This window comes from Coffea arabica, chromosome 4e (genome assembly GCF_036785885.1).
Source record: "Coffea arabica cultivar ET-39 chromosome 4e, Coffea Arabica ET-39 HiFi, whole genome shotgun sequence".
Taxonomy (NCBI): Eukaryota; Viridiplantae; Streptophyta; class Magnoliopsida; order Gentianales; family Rubiaceae; genus Coffea; species Coffea arabica.
Window position 1 is genome coordinate 5,104,414 of NC_092317.1, and position 24,145 is coordinate 5,128,558.

Sequence of the window (24,145 nt, forward strand, 5' to 3'; positions counted from 1 at the left end):
CTCCTGGTGTCTTTTTCCCCTTTGTCCTTTCCCTTTTTGCTTCTTTTTGACGTAATTTTCCACAAGTTAAGCAGCAGAAATTAGATGGGCGTAAATTAGCACTCATCACAGGCCCCCTGCTCTCCTAGTTAAGAGGAATGCCTTGTTTGGATGTTCAGTGGATCAAATTGGTGGGGATACCATCAGATGTCGATTCTCGGGCGCAAGCTCTCAATAGTAGTGTTAATTTGAAGAAGATTTCGAAGATCGTAATTAAATTTGATAAGCTTGACCAGTGGCAGTTGGGGACAGCTAATCTGCGCGAATGTACAATTTGCTTTTAAAATGCAATTTTTTGGTTTTTTTTTTTTTTTTTGGTTTTGAAATAAGCCTTTATCACAAAAAGCCACAAGTCGTTTGGTTTTTTTGAAACATAAAAAAAAAAGCAATCTTTGGAGAAAATGTAACCCATTTCCCCATATTTTCCGTTTCTTACTTGGGAAATTGGATAATTAATAATAATGGTAAAAGTTTGTAGGAATTCGATGGCTCGTGAATCGTGAGACAATTGAGTCAATTTTCTAATTTCAAGTTTTGCCCGTATTGATCTAAGAATGACAGAGAAAATAACAAGCCTTTCTCCCGTATAAGTTCCCTGGACGTTAGTAAAGGATAAAATGGTTAAATGAATCCTAATGATAATCAGTAATTACAATGCCTTTTTTTTTTGGAAAAATAGTTTTAAATGTACCTCACATTTGTAAAATGACTTCTTTCGTCCTTTATTTTTAAAAGTGTAATTTTACTTTCCTTACAAATTCACATTAGTCAAATTTGGTCCCTATCTAGGTTTTCGACTAGTTTTTTGGCCGAAATCCACAATGTGCCTTGCACGTGATCATTTTTTAAAAGCAAAATTATCAAATCAAATTTCACGAAATTCGATTTTTTGGTCCCTTACATTTTACAAAATGAATTTTTTCATCCCTCACATTTTAGAAATGAATTTTTTCATCCCCTCATTAATCATGTATATGGATAATTTTTTTTTAAAGTCATGTATATGTCTATTTGATTTCACCTGAACAGTACGAATAGTATGTAATATATCTCTATTTGATTTCAACTACAACTATAATTAACTTATTCAAGTGAAATTAAATAGAAATATATTACATGCTATTCGTACTGTTCAGAAGAAATCAAATAGACATGTACGTGAGTTTTCAAAAATAAGAAAAGACTATTCGCACATATGATCAATGAGAGATCAAAATTTTCATTTTGCAAAATGTGAAAAACAAAAAAAATTATTTTGGGAAAATTAAGGGACAAAAAAATTCATTTTGTAAATATGAGGGACTATGGATCAGATTATATGAAATGTGTTTGACAATTTTACTCTAAATAATGATCATGTGTAAGTGGTGGATTTCGGTTAAAAATTAGTCGAAAAACCAGATAGAGAATATGAAATGTGTTTGACAATTTTACTCTAAATAATGATCATGTGCAAGTAGTGGATTTCGGTCAAAAATTAGTCGAAAAACTAGATAGAGACCAAATTTGACTAATGTAAATTTGTGAGGGACGTAAAATTACATCTTTAAAAGTAAGGGACGAAAAAAGTTATTTTATCCCTTTTTTTTTTGGTTTTCTTTTCTTTAAGATTTAGCTTTTTATCCAAAAAAATCTTAGAAGTCCCAACAGTCAGCGGGCAACAGAATTTGATCCACTCTTCAACATGTTCTCCTGGTCATCGTCCCCCTTGAACTGGGTGGTTCCCGCCCCAGCTCACGCTTTCCTCAAACCCTCCAATTGCCCCCTGCAAACTCCAAATCATGTCAAATTTATAGAAACCCCACTTTCCCGAATCTCAGCCAACACTACACTCAAATTCCCCATTGTAAGAACCAGAGCTACCGTTGATGAGAAGGACCAGACCACAACTAGACCTGTTGTTCTTGATTCAAATGAAAAAGAAGAGGGACAGCCCACCAAGGTATATATATAGTTCTGTTCCTTAAACATGTATACGTTAAGGTTTCCAAGATTTCTGCCTTCTAATTTGCTTAAGTAACTCAATTCTTCCTACCTTCTTCAGTTTTTGGACATGGGGATTCTTTTTTGTCCTGTCAGTACTTATAGTATCAATTGATTTGATAAATCAGTTCAAATAGTGCTGCATTGGCAAGCTTTTTTCTCTCGCGGGTTGGCTAGTTTAGGTAAAGTAATTGTCATACAAATTCGTTTTTTAGGAAGTTGAAGAGAGTGTGAGAGTGCTGAAAAATGCAGCCAAGACAAGAAAAGTTCCAGCTGAGGATATATTGTCAGCTTTCTCTGTGATTGAGAAGGCAAAGCTTGATCCGTCGGGGTTTCTTGAAACTCTTGGTGGAACAGAATCACCTGGGAGAACATGGATGCTTATATTTACTGCAGAGGTTGTGATCTGTTTCTGTCTCTACTTCTTTATCTTTTGTTTTTGTTAGTAGTTTACATGTAACTTTTGGTGTCCTAAAGCTAATTAGGCATGTGATTTTGCAGAAAAAGCTGGAACGCGGTAAATATTTCCCAGTTACTGCTGTTCAGAGGTTTGATGCAGCTGTAAGTTCTCATAGTTTTGCTCATTCTTTTCTTGTTAATGAGATGTAAAATCTTAATGACAGATTGACGAGTGATGATTTGATATTAACTCAGTAAAGATTATGTGGAATAGTTTTGGTTACTGGCTCATTGCAATTTACCCTATAGAATCTTTAGGAAGAAAATGAACCTCAAAGTAACAATTATGATGAAAATATGATGTAAAAAATGGTCCTTCTAGGATTGTCAATTGCATCCTTCCAAGGGTTGTCCATAAATATGTGATTCTTCTTAACCAGATGCGATTTACTGTTCCATTATGGAACTGAATGGCACCTCTCTTGAGAAACTCATCCTGTACCTTGCGAAGTTGCGAGGCAATCCACTAATTGGGACATTTGGTTCAGATTATCCACTAATTGAGACATTTGGTTCAGATTATACACTGTTCGCCTATTATAACCTTTTATTCAATTCTATCATTAAGTCTTCTGATAACCAAACAGTAAAGTCTATGTAGATTAGCACAAGTATTGTTGTTTAATATTGCTGTGTCATGTTCATTTATCACCTGCTTGATTAGGGGATGATTAGCTTTCGTGTGCTTTGCGTTTCAACTTTCAATATTGTTTTGAAAGAATCTAGATGATTTGTTGAATGATATTGAGTGTAGAAGGAACAATTGATTTGGTCCCATTGAACCTGAGAGAGTAAATTGCCTTGACCTGAATTACTAGGGGAGGAGGATTGAGAATGGAGTGTTCCTGGGACCTCTTGGATACTTGACATTTGAAGGAAGATTTTCTTGGAAGAACAGAATACTTGCTTTCATATTCGAACGACTACGGATAAAAGTTGGACCTTTTAACCCATTCGAAATCAACCTCAAAGGAAAAGATGAAAGAGAACCAAGCAACAAGGATCCATTTTTCATCTGGTTTTACATTGATGAGGAAATAGCTGTTGCTCGAGGTAGAGGTGGAGGAACAGCTTTCTGGGTTCGTTGCCGGCGCATCAGCAGCTACTGATTCCTAAAAATTATGTACGTAATATTTACATGTATATTCTCCAGCTAAGGTACACGAGTCTTTTTTATATATTACTTAATTGAGTTAATTTTTGCAATGAATTGAAACATTGCAACTTTTTCTTCAGCTTTATGGTACTGAAACCAGATGTAAACTGGAGACTGGCCTGGGATATAGAAACAGTGACCAGACTCCTTCATGAAAGTTGATATTTGTTGTCTTGACAATAATTCAGCAACTGTGCTCGACTGCTTTCTAAGTATATGATACAATAATGCAATTATCCTCAAAGATCTGAAGAAAAAAACTGTGTTCATATTATGTTTTATGCATCTCAAAGTGCTTAAACTCACAGGTGTTGTAAAAATACATATTAATCATGCTTACTAACAAGAATGTCAAAATGCAAAAGTGAGATTTCAATCTGACGTAATTGAGCATACAGACATACAACATTGAAAACCCTACTGCATAAACTGAAGCAGGATATTGTTGCTATACTGTCTACAACACCTAGTAAATCAAGCTTTGGTGGCAGCTAAAGAGCGCATGTAGTCTATGGTAGCTTGGAAATAGTTGAACACAATCTCTCTTCATGTAGTACTTTCACGGATGGCCGGAACCTGAATGAAGTCTTCAGTCCATTTTTTGAGTGCCGGATGCCTGTGTTGGTCAAGTAGCTTCATGCATCCAATTTCTTCCATAAAGCTGAGCCAATGAGTCATCCATCCTACAACTAGATCTAGATAACCTATATGCTGTCCATTGAAAGATGGTTTACCATGAATCTGTGTCTCGACTATTGCTAGTAATCCATGTGCATCCTCTATAGTCCTCTCCTTTTCTTCTTCTTCGGCACGATAAGCTCCCCACACACCAAATATACACTGGAGTACACAAGAAATTCCATGAAATAAACACCTCATAAGCTTGCTTGATCTAATCATAAATTTCATTATTTCGTGAGCATGCTTGATCTAATCATATGAAAAGAGAGTCGAAGTTGATTGCCTTTTCATCAACAATTTTAGCCCAGAACCAAACCATGGCACATTTTCAGAATACAAGTGTAATAACAATTTTCAGAAGTTTGGCAGCCGCCAGTTCAATTTTGTCGGCCAAGCTTCCCGGAAAGTGATTTGTAAAAATCTATGGATGGGCACACAATGACACCATCTCTGTTGCAGTTGTAAACTAGTCAGCAACTTGAGATCGTCTTGTATTGTACCAGGGAGCGATATATAAATTGACCATCCATTCACCTAATCAAAACCAAGTGACAAAAAAAAGAAGAAAAAGGAAAAGAAAATGCAGGTTGAACCAGAATCAGATGCTATGGCTGGGGAACACAGCGTCTCCGAGGATCCTTCTAGCCAGGTATGTGTAATAAATAATAGTACCAATAATATTTCTCTGAATAGACAGACTGATTAAATTCGCTTTACACATTCGGTTTCGCTTCTGGACATTTATTAATTTTCTACCCAGAGCGCTATGCAATTTGGAGAATACAAAGACTCGCTCGTTGCAACAATCTCTCAGCACTTGGACCTAAAACACCATTGCACTTCTTCAGCAGCATATCGGATTGCTGATTTAGGCTGCTTTGTTGGTCCTCATACTTTGGATGCAATGAGGACCATAACCGAAGCTGTAAAAGACAAATACAAAGCTGGAGGACAGAGCTTTGGCATCCCAGAATTCTTTGTGTACTTCAATGATCGTGTGACCAATGATTTTAATGCTCTTTTTGCTAAATTCCCAGAAGACAGACAATATTTTGCAGCCGGGGTTCCCGGCTCTTTTCACGGCAGATTGTTCCCAAAAGCTTCTCTGGATTTTGTATACTGTTCAAAGGCAGTGCATTGGCTCTCTAAAGTTCCCGAGGAGGAGTTAACAGATCCGAATTCTCCCGCTTACAATCCAGACAGGATATCTTACATTAATGCACCAACAGCAGTTTGTGATGCGTATTTAGGCCAATTTACTAAAGAAATGGAATCTATCCTCAGTGCTCGAGCACAAGAGCTGATTCATGGAGGGTTGATGGTGCTTGTGATCCCAGGCAGAGCCAATGGAACACAGTACCCATCATTCAGTCAAGTTTTCATGCCACTAGAAACTATTCTTTTGGACCTGGCAAAGGAGGTACCTACAACTTAAACTTTTCAAAACACAGTCAAAATGCCTGTCATTTAATCAAAATCCCTGTCAAAACACAACAGCATGTTAATCTTTATCTTTGCAGGGAATGGTGAGCAAAAACAAGGTGGATTTGTTCAACGTGCCAATGTATTTTCCCTCGCCGGAAGAGCTGAAGAATATTATAATACAAAAGACTGCGGGCTTTGAAATTGTAGAACTGAGCACTTTTACCAGAAGTTCTTTGCCAGTTTTTCCTACTGAAGTACTAAGAGGAGCCTTCGGTGGATTGTTGACGAAGCACTTCGGCACTGAGGTAGCTGAAAAAGTATTCGATCGATATGAGAAGGAAATTCCAACCCTTCGCCTACGCAACCCAGCTGAGGGCAACGGAGTATTCATATATGTTACTATCAAATTCAAGAAGTCGTGAAACATTTGCAGTTTTACTCTTACTCAAAAATGCTTGCCTTTTGGATTCCTTGTTCTGTTTCCTTTCCTACTTGCCTGATATGTATTACTCCATAATCATCTCAATTATTACCAGCTGCTTATCCATGAAGTTATTTCAAACACGGGATTCATTCAGCTTATGTTGAAAATCAATACTCCGTTCATCGGAATAATTTAGTCGTTTAAACAAGAAATTCCACTTCTACGCTTATCAATATGATGTATTCAGTTTACTCAATTTACAACAAACATATTCATAGTACAGAAATTAATTAAATCAACCAATCATTCCGAAAACGAAATCAAATATACATATGGCGACGAATAAATCTTGTAAATGAAACCCAAAAAAAAATCCAGATAATTCTTACAACGATATTAGGAGAAGAAAATCAAATGAAATAATGGTTTATTTTCTTTAATTAATTTGCTGCAACAGAAAAAAATGGAAGCACCAATTGAAAGTGGATTAGAAAAGTAAGAGAGTTGTACGTTGTGTTTGTTGTAGTTGTACTGACGCCTTAGGAGTTTTAACACCGCGGCACTGGCGGCTGCTGCTGGTCAAACGACGTAGTTGCACTTCTGTCTAAGTACGTTTGGTTTAAATTCATCATGTTCATGGCTAGTCAACGCCAATTACCTTTCGCCGCCAATAATTTAATGAATTCAAACTTCAATTTTTAGACTTCAATTTTATCAAACACACTCTTGCTCTTGATCAATGATTTTTTTTGTCAAAGACAATTGATTGTCTTTCAATAAAATTTTTTCCTAATCCAGCAAGTATAATAACATTACATCATTTTTAACATTACAAGAATCATATGGTCGTTAAAAGTTCAACTTTTCGTGCAACATTGACTACAATATAATAGAGGATATGTTTAAAACTTTGAATTTTTTTTTTATGATACAAGGGGCATTAGTGCGTTACAAATATATGAAGCTGCACCTGAAAAAATATTTAAAAAAAAATGGAAAACGAAAGCCTTGGGATCATTAAGATTATCAAGGTAAGTTCAACATTGATCAAATTGGGCCGAGTTAGACTAGGGCGTTTGCAGTCCATTATCTTAATGTTTGAGTATGACTAAACGCCGCCGTTTCGAGGCCGTTCTGTCTGGTTCTCTTGCTCCTCCTCCTCTTCCATCATGTTGGAGAACAGCTACGGAGTATTAAACGCGGCAAATGCAGAATTCTGTCTACGACTGTTATGCTTCCTTTCCCATAAATCCAAAGTCCATGGAAGTGCATTCTCCTCAATCCCCAAATTTCCCTTTTGATGAAAAGCGTGATTTGTATCATGGGGTAGGGGAACAGTGGGTCTATCGTTTTATAAGGTGTGGAATTCCTCTGCAGATTAAGGTAACATTGTACTAGTTATGTTCCCATGTTGTTCATTTCGACGGTTAAGCATGCTTCCGGTGTGTAATATTGTGTGTGAGTTGTTCCTGCAGTAGAAAAGATAGACTCTTAATTGTTTTAGTTGAGATTAAAGTTGCATTCTTCTGGGAATGTCTATAAATCCTAGAGCAAGATTTTGTTTCCTTTTTAGTTACGGTTCGATGATTATTCACCTTAGTCTGCTTTGGATTGTCATGTTTACGTTGGCCTATTGCAATCAAAGAAGTTATAAAAAAAGATTGAATTTTTAGCCAAATTTGAGTTTAAAACACAAATTATGCTTCCCAGAGCCTAGAAAGAGTTCTTAGTGTTTGTTAAGCTAATGGACTACAGAAATATTTCGTGAATACGAAAAAGCTGAAGCTGTTAAGCTGTTTTAGCTTTTGGTTTTGTTTACACAAAATTGCAGTAGACCTTTACATGTGAAGGAAGAGATCATCATGCCCATTTGGGTTATTTTCGTACATATATTTTTTTCTTTTTTTGGGTTATCTATTCAGTAGGTTGAACTGTTCTTGAAATGAATGTTTGCAACACTAATCCAAGTCCCCTTACACTGGAGGATGGCTGCAAGCGGTTTGTGCACAGGCAATGACCTTGGAATTGTAGTTATTTCCCTGTCAACTGGTGGTAGTAGCATCAACCTGTGGTGTTTACACGCTAAAATAAGTAGAATTGATCCATGGAGCATCCACATTTTAGGCTTAGATGAAATTTTTGTGGAGGCTGTGAAAGGAAAGAAAGAAAAAGTCAATTTTGGCATGTGTGCTGTGTCTATCTTCCATTCAAGTCCTTTAACAGATTTAAGGGTGGCTGTTAATATTTAATGCCAATCAGATTTCCTATCAAACTTCAGATCCCGGCTTGTCTTTGGCCATTAATAACTATAACTGTTGCTCTTAAGCAAGGATGGAAGTTCACAGGTCTGGTTTGTCATTCATGTCTTATCTGTCGTCAACTTATCGCTGATAAAACCTAGGTGGCAATAGGAATTTCTCCAAAACATAAGCACACAAATTTTGATTATTAGCGTATCTTTGGCCAACATTTTTCTGTCCCTTAAACTCTGAAAGGCATGTTCATATGGCACATATTATGCATCACATACAGCAGTGAAGTAAAGTAGTTGTGCAAATGTTGTAGCTTGAGGAAACATATGAAACTGTCAACTAGCATTTAATTTATCTAACGCAATAATTGAAGAGACTACCAACTTCTTCAATATTGTTTGAGAGAGTGCTGATTATCATGTTATGGCATCTCCTAATGTTTTTTGTGATGTAAACTAGTTAATTAAAATCAGATAAAGAAAAGCCTACAGCCTATGTAGTCTAAATCAGTTCATCCTTGAAAAGGCTAGGCTCCTTCTTCTTTCCATTTCATGTTATTCTTGCCTTCCTTTGAGATTAGCTTTGGATATAGAATTGATCTGAAATTTTTCTAGAATATCTTTTCCATGAGACCACTAAATTTTGTCAATTTTCTGGTCATGTCTGGTACAATGAAGATACATGACTGAGTACCATCAAATTTGCTGATGCAAAATAGAGGAACTTGAAAGTTATCGACAGAATGCCATCAAAGACTTCAGTTGACTGGAAAGTTTTAGCCCCCTTCCAGTTGTCTTTTAATGGAGTTAAATGTTGCAAATTGGTGCATCTCGTGATATGTAAGCATATGTTTAACATATTTATGTAGTTTATAAAGGAGTATGTTTGGGCATTTGCTACCTCATTGGGTTAAATGTGAGCAAATATATGCCATGATATCAATTTTCTTGCATGGTGTGGGCAATATATGATCTGGGCATGGTTTTCACATTTCAGTCCTGTCGATCTTCAGTTCAATCCCCCTTCCAGTTGTCTTGTAATGGAGTTAAATGTTGCAAATTGGCGCATCTCGTGATATGTAAGCATAAGTTTAACATATTTATGTAGTTTATACATGAGTATGTTTGGGCATTTGCTACCGCATTGGGTTAAATGTGAGCGAATATATGCCATGATATCAATTTTCTTGCATGGTGTGGGCAATATATGATCTGGGCATGGTTTTCACATTTCAGCCCTGTCGATTTTCATTTTCAATCCAGACCTATGTAATGCTCTTGAAATTGTTCAGAACTCCTAATGATCCAACCTGCTTGTTGCCTTGTGCCAAGTTAGCCAGGAACCCATTGGCTGTCCCGTCCAAGTAATTGCCATTAATTACTGCAGTTAGTTGGTCAAACTAGGGAAAATTGGATGAACTAAATTAATGCCTGCATCTTTGAACAAAACACACCAAAGTTCCTATTTCAACTTTAAACTATTAACTATTCCTTTTAGATTTATTCTCATCTCTATTTCCTCCTTGTTGTCATCTAGATTTGGCACTATCCTTAGTCCCTCGCAGCCACCACCCAGTCTGCCTCTGCATCCTTCTTCACTTCACACTCTTTCCATTTACCTGTACATCCGATGCTGTCCTTTCTTTTTTTCCTTTTCTTGACCACCACCCAGTCTGCCTCTGCATCCCTCTTCACTTCACACTCTCTCCATTTACTTGTACACCCGATGCTGTCCTTTCTTTTTTTCCTTTTCTTGAACTTTTGCTTGCTTTAATAGGCTGGTTGAAACAGTATTGGCGTAGTAATTCCTGTGGAGTTGTTTATGGGATAATTGAACTGTTATTGTGCCTTATCTTTTTCTGTTTAGATTTGTAGTCCTTTCTTTTTTTTATAAGAAAATTTATTTGTAATTTCCATAGGTGCTACATTATTTTTGTTTTGTATTCTCATATTGAATGTGTTCTTGACATACAGCAAATTAAGCTATGGAATTAGTGAGGAAATTTATGGTATTTCCTTGCTTCCTTTGAAGACCATTGTGCATGCCACTGTATCATATATTTCTTGTTGGAATATATTGGAATGGAAATTTAGCTAATCTTATTTCTACTGTGCTGATATTGAGGAGAACCCTTACCACATTAGCTTCCCGAGCATTCTGATTATGGATCTTTATTACATATAAGCTCCATGTGCAATTGAATATTTGCAATGATCTTCAGTTCCTGACGCTCCATGGTCTCACTCATGGAAAACAGCATACCTGCTTTTGTTAGCCAATGATACCTATTGCAAGAAGGTTATTTGATGATAGGCACTTAGGAAAAGTGCAAGTTTGAAACTATTTTCATTTTTGTCCAATTGCTCCTCAATCTCCACATCTCTTTTCCTTTTTATATTTTATGGTTGTTTGTTTGTTAATGTCCAACTCCATATATTATCAAATGTACAGGATATTTTAAGGGATAATAGTAATTTAGTAAACTATGTTTTCTGCTTAGGATTTACTATCATCCTAAACCAACAACATTTCATCAGTTTCATGCAGAGGACCTTAGGGTTTGGAAGAGAGGGAAGGGTATTAACCACACTGGCACTCGAAAAAGAGATAGCGTTCCATCAAGAACGAAATGGAAGCTGGGAACACTTCAACCGCTGTTGTGCAGGAGAATTCTGTGCTGAACAGAGTCCATTCCAACATTGACCGGTTGCCGGATGATATCCTCATTACCATCTTATCACTTTTGACAGTTGAAGAAGCGGCAGCAACTAGTATCCTTTCTCGCAGATGGAGATATTTGTGGATGCACACTACTGGGTGTTGGAGCTTTGATTTTTCTGAGGAGGTCAAGGTGATGGTTGATAAAATGGGCGTTAGTACGGTTATGGACATACTTCTGCATCATTCATTTGGAAGGTTGTGTTTGGTTACTAATGTCACAGCTTTACATCGCGGCCCATATCTTAACGAATTCAGGATAGTTGCTTACCTGGATTCAAAAACTTGAATTGGACTTCAAGAACTGCTTCGTATTCCGTCCATTGAAAAGATATAGTTTTCCCAATCTTGAGGAATTCAAACTTTTGTTAGCAGCAGGTGTTATGAAATTCCTCCAGTGCCAGCATCATCTGAGGGGGGTAAAACTCGGGGTTCATCATTTAAGGGGCTTTGGTTGTCTAAGAGCCCTTTGTTTGGTATGTTGATATCTCTGAAGAGGTTCTGGACTGTATCTTCTCCAACTGTACATCACTTGAAAGTATATCTCTAGAAGAATCATATGAACTAGTGAATCTAAAAGTTCACGGCCTTCATTTGAGGTATTTTGAGATGATAAACTGGTTTAACCTGAAATCTCTGGAGATATCTGCAGCGAATCTTGAGTTGTTTACTTATTTAGGACCCAATATAGATGTTCCTTTCGGAAGTGGTCCTCATTGCCTTTTGGAAGCAACAATCGGAGGATCATTTGGTGAATCATTTGTTTTTGGATCTGCAAAGCATTTGGTTTATATTTCTCAACTGGAAACTCTTACCTTCGATGTCTCTTTTGAGGTAAGTTAATGACGAACATGTACTTGTCTTTGTTTAATTTCTTATGGTTTTTTCCATTCCATTGCTTGTTCATGTGTTTGATCATTTCTCTTTGCTGTCCCTAATCTGGGCAGGTTAATTTGAGAATTTCCAGCTTTCCAAACGTTTTCTGAGAAATGATTAATCTCAAGCATTTGGAACTGAAAGTGAGGCTTTCTGGTTCACAAAGCCTTCTGCCTTATACAACTTGTATAAAGGCCTGTCCTTTCTTGTCTACATTCAGGATAAAGGTTAGTGGGTCTCCTTTGCTGCTTATAAAACATGTAGGTTTGACTCTGAAAAATTCATGCTTGGATTTAGGACTTTTCCCTGTATAATCATATTCTTCATCATATTGGTCATGCATTTTGCAAAGGTGGATAGCACCAAGTACAAACCCTGATAAACCTAGGAATCACATATCACTGTTGTATTTCAAGTCTATTGGGCATCATTGTACTTCATTCTGTTGTTATGTTGGGTTCTCCTCATATACTGTCTTATGTATTCTTGTTGTGATATCATGTTATGAGATTTCCGTGATAGATCTCACTACTAATACGTGTTTATCATGTCATGGTTTTGCCATTTGTTTCCAACTATACTTCTTTAACATTTACCTAATATAAATGCCTGTATGAATTTGATTCAAATGGTTGATTTGTTTAAGGACTTTAATTTTTCATGATAATCGTGGTCTTTGTAAATGCTATAAAATATTATAAAAAAAAAATTGGGCATTTATTAATACCAAGCATATTTTGATCTTTTCGAAGTTACAGCGATCAGACAGTTTACCTTGGATTCTATTTGAAATAATTTTCTGTATTACCTTGCTAATCATCTCACATTTCCTTCTTCCAAATGGCAGAACTTCATTTTAGTGTCAACTCAATTTACTTGGTGAAATAAACCAGTAATCTGGAAATTCTCCCCTGTTATCCATAGAAACTGAAAGCAATTAGAGGTCCGAATTTAACATTTGTTATTCCACAAACTGTTGTCATATCTATGTTGGATGGACAAAAGGACTGTACAATAACAAGACCAATTAACATTTGTCATATCTGATCTTCATAGTGCTGGGAATGGACAATAACAAGACCAATTTTGTATGGGATTTTAACATTTCAAATTCTGGTTAATAAGTGATATATTGCTTCATTTAAGTTGGAATGACATAATGCACGCATTTCGTGGCTTTGCTATTAGTAAAGCTATGAATTCTAGCAATAGGATTATCCCTGGATTTATTATTAATTAGTAATACCTCATGTGCTTTCGCCAGTGAATATATGTTCCCAAAATATAACATCTTTAATGCATGCATTTTGTGGCTTTACTATCAGGAGAGCTATGAATTGTAGCCGTATGATTATCCCTGGATTTTGTATTAGTGCCATTATTTCCCATTTTCTTCTACCCCAACTTTGGCTGGCTAAGACATATAAGATAATTCATCAGTTCTTTGACTGGTTATTAATTTCTAAGCCTACTAAGGTGTGATTGAGCACTATTTCATAGCTATTCAAGGATTTTCCCTCTCAATATCATACTTTTGGCTATACAACATTGTCTTGAAGGTTTTCTGCTTGGTTGTTTTCTTTCTTTACAGGCATGTTCGAATGTTTATCCTTTTTTTTTTTTTTGCATTTTTACTTTTCTCTCTCTTCAAATATGGTTGTTAGTTAATGAGTGTACATGAATGTTCAGGTCATGTTATTATGATGCTTCTAGGGTTAATGGTGGGTTAAAGCTGACAGGTCTATTTCACAGTATGGTTGTAAAATATGCTCCTTTTCAGCTATTCTTTTTGCTTTTCCACTTATTTGAGCTGTTGGTTTGCTTTGTGGTAATTACACATTTCCTGCATAACCCTTCACAATTTATTATCCACTTAAGTAGCATAATATGACTATTCTTTTCCTTCTGCAGTACTTCCTGCAGTGGCCTTTCACTCTGCATCAGGTAGGGAAAGAGTTACTATTGTGAACTTCCTGGAGCTTGCAGTTACAAGTACATAGTTAAAATTATATTTCTTTATGTTGGCAGTCACTCATTGGGGTACATCCATATCATACGAGAAGGTCTGAAGCTAATAGATATGCTCATCAACACCTTGAAGTGGTGGAGTTGATTGGATTTCATGGCTGTGCAAACGAACTTAACCTTGCCACCCGCTTGCTTCAGATTGCTGTGAACCTCAAGAGAATGGTTTACAGTTTCATTCTGAAAAACAAAAAGAAGATCGCTCGTCCAGGAAGCTTGTTGCAAGGTTTCGAAAAACTTTACCTCCAGCAGTTGAGCTGGTGGTTTGCTGAATCATGGGGGACCTTTTCAGTCACAAACTTGGGAACCAAAAACATTTGTTATATTAATAATGCTGATACATTAGAAGTGTATTGCAGGCAACTATGTTATGTTCTAATTACTATTTGACTGTAATATGTTTGCTAATGATGAGATGAAACATAGAGACTCTTGGAGTTTATACTGTTTAGCAATGCTTGAATGGGTGATTATGAATGCTCAATATCAATGTAGGGTGGGGATTGTCTTCGATTCCTCATAAGATAGTACAGGAAATCGGTAAGTTGGAATATGATCAAACAAATGCCGTATTTCTTGGTTTCTTTGTTGCTATCTATGAAGGAAGAATCTGTTATAGCGCTTGGATTTAAATGGACAACTAGAAAGAATGGTAGTCTACATTATTTAAGTTCTTTATGTTACTTTCAATTTCTGTGGTGCTATTTATATAAACTAAAGGTAGAGCCTATTTGCAGCACTTGGATTGAAATTAGAGAGGAAAAAAAACCAATATTAGACTTTTACTTTTTGAAAATTTTTTATGTTTCTTATCAATGAATATTAATGCAGTCAAGTGCAAATCTCCCACCTTATCTTACAAGAAAATCCTTTTCATCCCTTGTTGGACTAATATCAATAATCATCCACACAAACATCAAAAAATCCTATCAAAAAGCACCCAAATTAGAGAGGGAGGTATATACAAGTTTGGAACAAATAACTAGGCTTCAATGCAATATCCCTAAAAAGAGGAATTAAAATTGTAAACAGAAAAAACCCAACCAAACACTGCCTTGCCCGCCTGTCACCCTCTCTCTCTCTCCTTACTCAATAGTCTGTAGACTCTTTTACTCTCTATCATATATTCACCTCAACTCTAACTTTAATGAATTTAATCCAATAATCTAGGCATCTTTATTTCATTAATTTTTTTAAAAAATTTTCTGGGTTCCAAAAAATGAACGTTAATACTCCATAAACTACTCTCCATTGAAGACAGACTTCCAAGCACATCCTCCTGAGAAATTTGATTAAAAATGTCTGAAGTTGATACTAAAAAAGTAGCCGATCGTTACCTCAAACGGGAAGTCCTCGGAGAAGGTACATACGGTGTCGTTTACAAAGCCATCGACACTAAGGTAGGTGCCTACTTACATTTCTGTTTGAAAAATTTTTAGGGTTTGTTTTTGTTTTTTTCATTTCTTCAACATGTTATTCTCGAGTCTTGAACTGGGTTTTGTTTAGTTATGTCTTCTATGGACCCAGTTGGTGAGATTTGGTAATGATAATAAAAAGTTGAAAATTTTGATGGGTTTTCGATTTTTGAAAATGGTTTGAGGTTTTGGATTTTCTTGATTTTCCGTAGAATTGAAGTTTGAATCTTTGGTGGTGATGGTGCAGACAGGGCAGACAGTGGCAATTAAGAAAATTCGGATAGGGAAGCAGAAAGAAGGAGTAAATTTTACAGCGTTGAGAGAAATTAAGTTGTTGAAAGAGCTCAAGGACCCGAATATTATTGAGTTGATTGATGCTTTTCCCCATAAGGGGAATTTACATCTTGTGTTTGAGTTTATGGAGACTGATCTTGAGGCGGTTATTCGAGATAGAAATATAGTGCTTTCACCAGCTGATATCAAGTCATATCTTCAGATGACACTGAAAGGGCTTGCGTTTTGCCATAAAAAATGGGTATTACATAGGTACATTTTACATTTTGAAGTTACTAGTGATGTATAGGAATAAATTACTGGGGCTTAAGACAGATTATAATAAAAGTTTTATCTGTTTGCTGCAGGGATATGAAACCGAACAATTTGTTGATTGGACCGCGTGGGCAGCTTAAACTTGCGGACTTTGGATTGGCACGGATCTTTGGCAGTCCAGACAGGAGATTCACTCATCAGGTATGTTTTTATTCGTTACTTTGAGCGTACATATGAGTATAAGTTGAGCACCTTAAACTTCTAGACATTGATACTGAATGCTGAGTCTTGAGTTAGTACTTGATCCTGCTCTTAGTTATGTACTCTTAGACAATCAATTTGTTTCTGTTTCCTAGACGTGAATCTAATGCTTTCTTTTCTAGTAAATTATGTTTAAGGGAGAGCTAGATGGCTAACTTTTAACCTGCACAGTAATTTTGGATGGTGTAAATAAGTCCCTATGACATGATTTGTTAGTTGATTTTTGGTTTGTCCTTTTGTATGACTTAAAGAGATACTAAATTTTTGGCGACCTTGTATATGTGCAAGTAGGTATTTGCCCGTTGGTACAGAGCACCAGAGCTTTTGTTTGGTGCAAAGCAATATGGTCCCAGTGTTGATATCTGGGCTGCTGCTTGTATATTTGCTGAGCTCCTACTACGTCGACCATTTCTGCAGGTAATTCGGTCTTTTTGTTACGAAGATTGGGGCGGTGAAGTGGTTGTTTTTGGTCCTTCTAAGATGTGAATGTAGTTGCTCTTCTCTCTTTAAAAATACCTTCTCCTGATCAATTTTAAAACTTGTTTATTGCTTTTTTGGTCCTGAAGAAAGTAAGCAAATATTAATTAGTGTATAGATGCAGTGTGAATCAAGATAACTTAAAGAAAGGCCCTCTAAAAGTATAAGTTAATTGCATAGCAGAACTAACCAAAAGAATACTATGGCTTCAGTGTCTACTGAAAGAAGGAAACGAGCAGTTTTGACACATTGCACACTACCTTGCCATATTCCTGTTAACTGATTGCAGCCATGGTTCTATATATTTACTAATTGATTTGTAGCTTTCATATCTTTTGAGTTCTAGGGAATTTAGTAATTATATATTCCTAAATCAAAAGAACTAAGTCTTACCGCTTGTCTTAAACCTCCTTTTAGGAAAAAGGCTGCATCCAATGAAATTAAAACCTTTATTTGGAGAGAAGTAGTTTTACTTTCTTCAATCTCTAGAAGTCTGGATTAGTTTGATTCCATTTGTTTAAGAGTCAAAATGAAAGTCCCAGAGGCGCTCTATGGAATGGTATAAATCTATGAATAAGAAGAAGATAAACGTGTAAAGTGGAATTTCCATGCTTCTTGTAATTATTTCTCTTCTACTGATTTGGCCTTTATCTTGGTACTTAAACTTTCTTACCTTGTTGTTACATCTCAATTTGTTTAGGGGAACAGTGATATAGATCTATGAGAAATATCTTCTTGCCTTGTGGTTACAGTGATGTGTTGGTACTTGGACTTTCTTACCTTGTGGTTACATATGAATTTGTATAGGGGAACAGCGATATTGATCAACTGGGAAAGATCTTCGCGGCTTTTGGTACTCCAAAGCCCTCACAGTGGCCAGATATGATTTATTTGCCTGATTATGTGGAATACCAATATGTTCCAGGACAGCCTCTTCGTACACTTTTTCCAATGGCCGGCGATGATGCTTTGGACCTTTTATCAAAGATGTTCAATTATGACCCAAAAGCCAGAATTTCAGCACAACAGGCATTAGAGCATAGGTACTTTCATTATGATAGATATATATTATAGTTCATGATTACAGTATTGACATTTTCTACTTCTAGGTACTTCTCATCTGGGATCCCTCCTACAGAACCAGCTTTGCTGCCAAGACCTCCCCCAAAAAAGGAATCCGTCACTTCTAAGGGTTCAGACTTCAATCCACTTGAAGGTCCGACAGTCTTGTCCCCTCCAAGAAAGTCAAGGAGGGTTATGCCAAATCGTGAAGGATTTGAAGGGAACACCCATTTAGCTGACAGGATGGATGACCACGAATATGAAGCTAGACCATCAGCTGATGAAAGGAATGAGCATGTAGCAATGTCATTAGATTTCTCCATACTTGGGACGAGACCTCCTAGTAGACCAACAATTAACAGGTAATAATGCCCTGCAAGGAATTTTCTATGTCATTTTATGCAGGTTTTGTTCATTTTTGCTATCTGTTCAAAATGGTGGTAATATGCTGCAATTTCTTTTGAACAAGTAATTGTGCAGGGTATTTCTGCTTAGACAGCAAATATTTCAATGGGGGGAAAAACTATTACACTTAGATAAACCTTCAAGTATTTTGCAAATTAGATGTTTCCTTGCTGTGTATTAGTTCTTAGACTTCCATGACTTTCTTGTCAAACGCTGTTTGGTGTCCAATCATTTCATGGTATTAGTTACCAAAATAGATCTATAAGATTCAGTTAATTGGATTGAACAAAGTTGTATTTCTGTGGTTGAGATGGTGGAAATTTTCAGTTGCATTTTTGCTATAGAAAGTGCTCGTTCCAAGTATAATTTAATTTCTTATTCATAAGATCATCAGGCAAAGATGCACCTAATATTTTTCTCTTCTTCTGCAGTGCCGACAGAACACACTTGAAGAGGAAACTAGATCTTGAGTTCCAGCCAGAAGAAGAAGATTGATCGACTGATTCATTGATGAACTTGGATACTTATCCACCATAAGGGGAAAAAAAAAGATTTTTTTGACTAGCTGGTTATTATAGTGATATCGATGACTGCATGATACAGAGTGTGTTTGAACAGCTCATTTTTGGAAAACCAAACCCCCCCAACAAAGAAAAAAAAGAAAAAAAATGTTTCTGACACATGTAACGAGAAAAGATTTTTGCTGATGGAATGAGTTTATGTAGTCCATGTGAAACAGGAAGATATCCATGGCAAAACGTGATTTCGTTAATTTATTTACTGCAACAGGTTTGTTCGATGTGAATGGAGATGATGGTTTTGTGAATGAGACGGGCAAACTGTTTACTTTGATCTTCTAGAACCCAACCAATATATTTGAGACTTGGATGGTTTACCATTCATCAAGCAAGAATGACTGATATATGCACAATAAAAGCTGCATGCACCTTCCAGTCTGATAATCAAACTAACAAGAGTTTCCAGTATATCCTCAAATTTTTTTTTAATATATAACATTGACTCCGTTCATGTTGTTGTTCCCTCAACTTAACTTCAAGCAAGTTCTTTACATATTAAAACTTGTGTCTGCTGGAGGAATTTTCCTTCCTATCCATTAATAATTGGTTATCTTCAAAAGCTGAAAGAACCTATTAAGCGCACAAGCAACCTGATATGGATCATGGCCTTTCACGTTGCCTTTGAGTTTGTGCAAGATAATTGCTATCTCTTTGTTGCAAATTTTTATAGAATGCTGATGGATATGAATCCGAATTACCTTGCAAATGGAGTAAATTGATGCCGAAAAAAAATAAAGTCTCTTTAAATTATGCCCATAATCCATTATGCAGGTATGCCAAGAGATTTGCTTGCAATGCAATGAAACTAATCAAACATATCAACAGTTTTTAAAAGAGATTGGAAATGCAGAATATAAAAAACAGAGGCTGTATATGGAGAATAGGATCCCTTTTTATCGGATTACTTTATACTACCAGCACTCCACTGAAGAATGCTTCAGAAATTTTCTGCTAAAGATACCACCACCGATGGTGGCATAATATGGCTGAGCACAACTTTCTGTTATTTTGTAATTCTTTCTTGAAGGAAGGAGGATTTTCAACCATGATCAATAAACTACGAGACCATTTAGTTCTGCCTCTGCAAGCCTGTGGTGCAGAGCTGAACTAGAAACCTGAGAGTTTCAGTTGAGGGCCTTGTGAGCTTGCCTTTTGGTTTGTCATTGTTTCTAGGATGCATGCTTCCAAAATCTTGACCTTTGCATTAACCAATATTGCTCAAGAAGTGGTGCGGCTGCTATAACAGAACAAAGCCTGAAGCTTCAGGAGACAGTCTCTACAGGGATTATAGAATCGTGAACTCTTTCCAAGGCCTTCTTTGCCTAGGCATAAAGCAAGTTTATAAATAAAACAACTGCATAAGCAGATAAAGAACATGCAGAAGAATTCCAATTTCTTCTCAGAATTTAAGAGCTTAGAGGAATTCGAATAAAAGGATAGAATGCTTACTTCTTTTGCCCAGTTAGTGCGCCAGGTAATGATGAAAAGACACAGTACTTGGACAATCAGTGCACATATTATCCCCAACCAGAGGCCCTAAGACATCAATTTACACAAGGGTAGTGAGCAAGGATACAGAATTGGAGATAAATTGGAACTTGAAAGGGAAATTTTGCAAGCATTTACCTGTCCTCCGATGTGGAGAACAAACGCTATTAAGACAGCAGCAGGAATGCCCACAAGGTAATATGATCCAAGATTAATGAATGCACCAATCTTTTGCCAGCCGCATCCTCTAACAGTACCTGAACAATAACCACGTAAACTTATATTTCTAAGCACGATTAGCTAGTTAATGTTCTCTTTCTAAATTCTAAGCTCCCTTCTGCTGAGTTTATGATGTATAAAAAGTCCCTTCGTAAATTTGATGACCCCAAAAATTCAACAGACACACATTTTGTGGTTGAACAGCTTGTATTTTTAATTTTTGCATGGAAGTGCACTATAGAAGGGGTTGTGCATGGGTTACTGTACTATAATTTTTACTGGCTACACAGTGCATTATCTTCCATGGATAGTTTGTGGTAATGATAAGGAGTGAAGTATCAGTAGTTTACCAGAGAGAACACACTGGAGCCCATCTAATATATTTGATGTTGCAAGTAATGGCACCATCCTTGCTACATAGTTTACCACTTCTTTCTCATTGCTAAAAGCATATCCCAAACCGTTACGTATCAAGATGAGGACTAATCCAACCAGAATGCCCACTGTTATGGCCATGAAAAAGACGACACACACTGCCAAACGTGCAGTTCTTGGATGACCAGCCCCCAGTTCATTTGACACCCGTGTACTGCATAAAAAACTCAGCAGGTTAAAAATGGACTATTAAGGAGGTACGATAACTTGGTCATGTTGGAAAGGGATCCTCAACTTATGAACAAGTGAACCCTGATAGAACAACACAATAAACATGTGAGGATGATTTTACCCGTATGAACAAAAATTATATGTTTTAGTCGTGTCTTTAACTGACCTCACAGCACAACTAAGTCCAAAAGGAATCATCCAAACAGTTGCAGCTGTATTAAGGCTGAAAATCAAAAGTTCAATCAGTAAGTGGTCACAATTCGCATGCATATTATCAGGAAATTGATTCAATTTCCTGTCAATGAGAGACAAGAGATTTTATATAACGGGGTATGGGGGTGGGCATGAGTATTTCTTACCAGACGGAGAGCACTGAGGTTTCCAACTGTGGATTAGGAAGAAGGCCAGAAAGCAGAACTGTCATCTCAAATGACCAGTTCTCCAAACTGTTGAAAATTAAAGACGTGAACTGTGTCAATATTAACTTATATAATGAAGATACTAGTGGACGTACAAATGGAATAGGATTTGCTGATTCTCATGAGATGCGACTGTGAAACTTGAAAGTGTAAAAAGTTTACCAGATCATGATAGTTGAAGGGATTCCAAGTTTAAGGAAATTGGGAATATTATGCAGGGCTTCCTTCGAAAATCCAGTCCACGTTTTCTTACATGAAGTAGAGAATTTGACATAAAATGCAAGCAGAAGAAGGTTGATCCAATAAGAGATGCCATTCGCCAAAGCAGCTCCTTTGAAGCCAAGGTCAGACTTAAAAACCAGAAGCCAACAGACAAGGACGTGCAATAATGTTGTGATTCCAGAAGTTAACATCATTGGGAAGACAATGTTCTGGCTTTGTAAAAATCTCACATGACACTGAAGAAGGCCATACCCAAAAAGGCTTGGGATTATGAACTTGGCAAATACCCCAGCTTGGTCTGATATTTGAGGATCCTGGCCTAAAAACTTTAATATGTGACCAGTGTTTCCCCAGACCACTGCAAGAGGTATGCTTACGAGTAACACAACTATCATAGCTCTCTGCATATGGATACCCAGCATATGGTATTGCTTTGCCCCATATGATTGACCACAAAATGTATCCAATGCACTTGACATTCCCATCTGTTCAAAAGGGAAGCAGTCAGAGAAGCAAAATTACTTCAGAAGAAATCTATACTTAGAAGTTCATATCCAACTTCAAGAAAGCACTGAAGCATTGCACCATCACCTTAGATGGAAAATCATCAAAGTTAAACCACAGGGCCAGATTACCAAGAACACATCAGATTAACTACGCAAAGGTTTTACAGCATAGTTGCAATTATATAAGAAGCCAATAGCACAACGTATAGATTCTCGAAAATCATTTTAAGCATCGAAAATCCAGTCTTAACTCGCAGCGAACGAGCAAAAGATTAAATGTATCAAGACAAGTCGGTCAAAATCAAGTTAGACATTAATGAAATTCTCAAGTTTGCTCTATACAATCTTAAAGAACTATATTTAACATCCTGCTCTCGAAAGCATGTGCATCTTCAATGAAGAAAACTACAAACAGTCTTAAGATTCATCAGTGAATTAAGTAATGACGATCATGAGTGAATTGCCAACTGACCAGTAAGCTGAAACCGGTGACGGATGCAAAAGATGTGGCCATCGAAGCAGCAGATAGAGCTAATTCTCCAAGATGTCCCACAAACATCACAGAAATAATCTGTAAACTGAATTGTAAAAGGCTGACACAGATGAGAGGCCCCGCTAGCCATATCTGTTTCTTAACTTCTTCGACAATTTCTTTCTTGTTAAAACTATTTTCTTTATCACACAATCCTCCCTTCCACCCCACTTTTTCAGAGGTGTCAACCAATGGTGCACTCAGGATTGCTTGTTCTTCATGTTCTCTCTGCATTTTTCTTCCTTTCTTTGAATGCCTTGTAAAAGGCTCAAACAGAACACACACAGAGAACAAAACTGAGTCACCCTCTGGACTCTGAGGCAGAGAGACAAAAATGGATTTGCCTTTGCTAGTTTGAAATTTGTAGCGGTGAATATTCTTCCTCCTTCTTGGACCCCCAAAAAAAGAGAGAGAGAGAGATAAATTCCTGGATGCCTATTCTCCCCACAGGGCACAGCTTCTTATTACAAGATATGCCCCTAATCTAGAAAAAAGTTTTTAACATGTCTGCCTATCCTCATATCTGTCTATCTAAAATAATCCTAATCTTGCTATCATTCCTCAAAATCTTTAACTTGATGGAAGAACACAAGGCTAAGTAGATGTAGATGCGCTGAAAGTCGATAATATGTAGAGTCTGGTTGTGTTTTAGAGGACAAGGACACGGAGCAGCAAAGGGGTAAAATGGTAATAGAGGAAACTCAAGCGATATACTACTACTATTCTGGGATACTGCGTGGAGGGGAATGGCGGCGTTCACAGATTGATTACACTTACAGGAAGGCAAGAAGACCAGAATTTTGGACTATTTGTCGCGTCACCTCTGACCACGGCAGTATTAAATCCTGTCATTAATTGACCATCCGTCACGAGCGTTTGTGGGAGCGGTGGGTTTGGTAATGAATCACATGTCCGAATCTGAAACAAGATCAAGAAGGCGCCTAAAGTTTACTTAGAGGTTAACGCCAACGAGAAAAACACACACGGTTTTAAGGCCAATCTCTGTTTTCAAACTCGGACCGGACCGGCCGGTCGAACCGGGAACCGGCCAGGTAGTCGGTCCGAGTCACATTAAAAAACCGAAAATTTAAGACTCGGTCAAAGCCGGTCAAAAACCGGATTTGACCGGGTTTGACCGGGAAAAAATCGGTTTTTCCGGTTCAACAGTAATTTTTTTTAAAAAAAATTCAAACTTTTTAATATTATGTTTTGGCCCCCTAAATTGTTAAAACTTATTGATATACCTCAAATATTTGATACTTTATAAATGTTGTCCTAAAATTTGATGTTATTTTTCAATTAAATTCATAATTTTAATTCTAAACTTGTTAATATTTATTAAATAATATAAATTGCTACTTGATTGTT

At 36.8% G+C, this 24,145-nt stretch overlaps 6 protein-coding genes and 1 long non-coding RNA gene across 8 annotated transcripts; 5 read left to right on the plus strand and 2 right to left on the minus strand.

Moving 5' to 3' along the window:
- The first annotated feature begins 1,680 nt into the window (after window positions 1-1,680).
- On the plus strand, window positions 1,681-3,852 carry LOC113741199 (uncharacterized). The gene is made up of 4 exons (XM_027268688.2): window positions 1,681-1,981; window positions 2,238-2,420; window positions 2,524-2,583; window positions 3,300-3,852. The coding sequence occupies exons 1-4, from the start codon at window positions 1,724-1,726 to the stop codon at window positions 3,588-3,590; spliced, it is 792 nt and encodes a 263-aa protein (XP_027124489.1). The 5' UTR covers window positions 1,681-1,723; the 3' UTR covers window positions 3,591-3,852.
- Window positions 3,853-3,986: 134 nt separating this feature from the next.
- Window positions 3,987-6,770, minus strand: LOC140005954 (uncharacterized). The gene is made up of 2 exons (XR_011813492.1): window positions 6,678-6,770; window positions 3,987-6,052 (listed from the first exon to the last, which is right to left on the minus strand). It is a non-coding gene; the product is annotated as an uncharacterized lncRNA (long non-coding RNA).
- On the plus strand, window positions 4,826-6,305 carry LOC113741198 (loganic acid O-methyltransferase). Its single transcript, XM_027268687.2, has 3 exons — window positions 4,826-4,967; window positions 5,079-5,738; window positions 5,839-6,305. Exons 1-3 carry the CDS (start codon window positions 4,899-4,901, stop codon window positions 6,163-6,165), a joined length of 1,056 nt encoding a protein of 351 aa, XP_027124488.1. The 5' UTR covers window positions 4,826-4,898; the 3' UTR covers window positions 6,166-6,305.
- Window positions 6,771-7,171: 401 nt separating the features above from the next.
- On the plus strand, window positions 7,172-14,480 carry LOC140003900 (uncharacterized). Its single transcript, XM_072047341.1, has 5 exons — window positions 7,172-7,550; window positions 10,957-11,971; window positions 12,085-12,240; window positions 13,925-13,957; window positions 14,042-14,480. Exons 3-5 carry the CDS (start codon window positions 12,127-12,129, stop codon window positions 14,426-14,428), a joined length of 534 nt encoding a protein of 177 aa, XP_071903442.1. The 5' UTR covers window positions 7,172-7,550; window positions 10,957-11,971; window positions 12,085-12,126; the 3' UTR covers window positions 14,429-14,480.
- Window positions 11,049-12,123, plus strand: LOC140005828 (uncharacterized). Its single transcript, XM_072046790.1, has 4 exons — window positions 11,049-11,335; window positions 11,516-11,660; window positions 11,780-11,971; window positions 12,085-12,123. The coding sequence occupies exons 1-4, from the start codon at window positions 11,049-11,051 to the stop codon at window positions 12,121-12,123; spliced, it is 663 nt and encodes a 220-aa protein (XP_071902891.1).
- Window positions 14,481-15,197: 717 nt separating the features above from the next.
- On the plus strand, window positions 15,198-18,887 carry LOC140005955 (cyclin-dependent kinase D-3-like). Its single transcript, XM_072047342.1, has 7 exons — window positions 15,198-15,438; window positions 15,701-15,999; window positions 16,095-16,203; window positions 16,555-16,680; window positions 17,548-17,783; window positions 17,850-18,164; window positions 18,639-18,887. The coding sequence occupies exons 1-7, from the start codon at window positions 15,337-15,339 to the stop codon at window positions 18,700-18,702; spliced, it is 1,251 nt and encodes a 416-aa protein (XP_071903443.1). The 5' UTR covers window positions 15,198-15,336; the 3' UTR covers window positions 18,703-18,887.
- A 752-nt stretch (window positions 18,888-19,639) lies between these two features.
- Window positions 19,640-23,395, minus strand: LOC113741230 (protein DETOXIFICATION 16). Of its 2 annotated transcripts, none has more exons than XM_027268721.2 (8): window positions 22,718-23,395; window positions 21,680-22,224; window positions 21,458-21,544; window positions 21,265-21,321; window positions 20,843-21,081; window positions 20,412-20,530; window positions 20,235-20,321; window positions 19,640-20,107 (listed from the first exon to the last, which is right to left on the minus strand). In XM_027268721.2, exons 1-8 carry the CDS (start codon window positions 23,009-23,011, stop codon window positions 20,048-20,050), a joined length of 1,488 nt encoding a protein of 495 aa, XP_027124522.1. In that variant the 5' UTR covers window positions 23,012-23,395; the 3' UTR covers window positions 19,640-20,047. The 2 variants fall into 2 exon arrangements, with proteins under 2 accessions (XP_027124522.1, XP_027124521.1); XM_027268720.2 differs by having other exon boundaries at window positions 21,220-21,321; window positions 22,718-23,159.
- Between the last annotated feature and the right edge of the window lie 750 nt (window positions 23,396-24,145).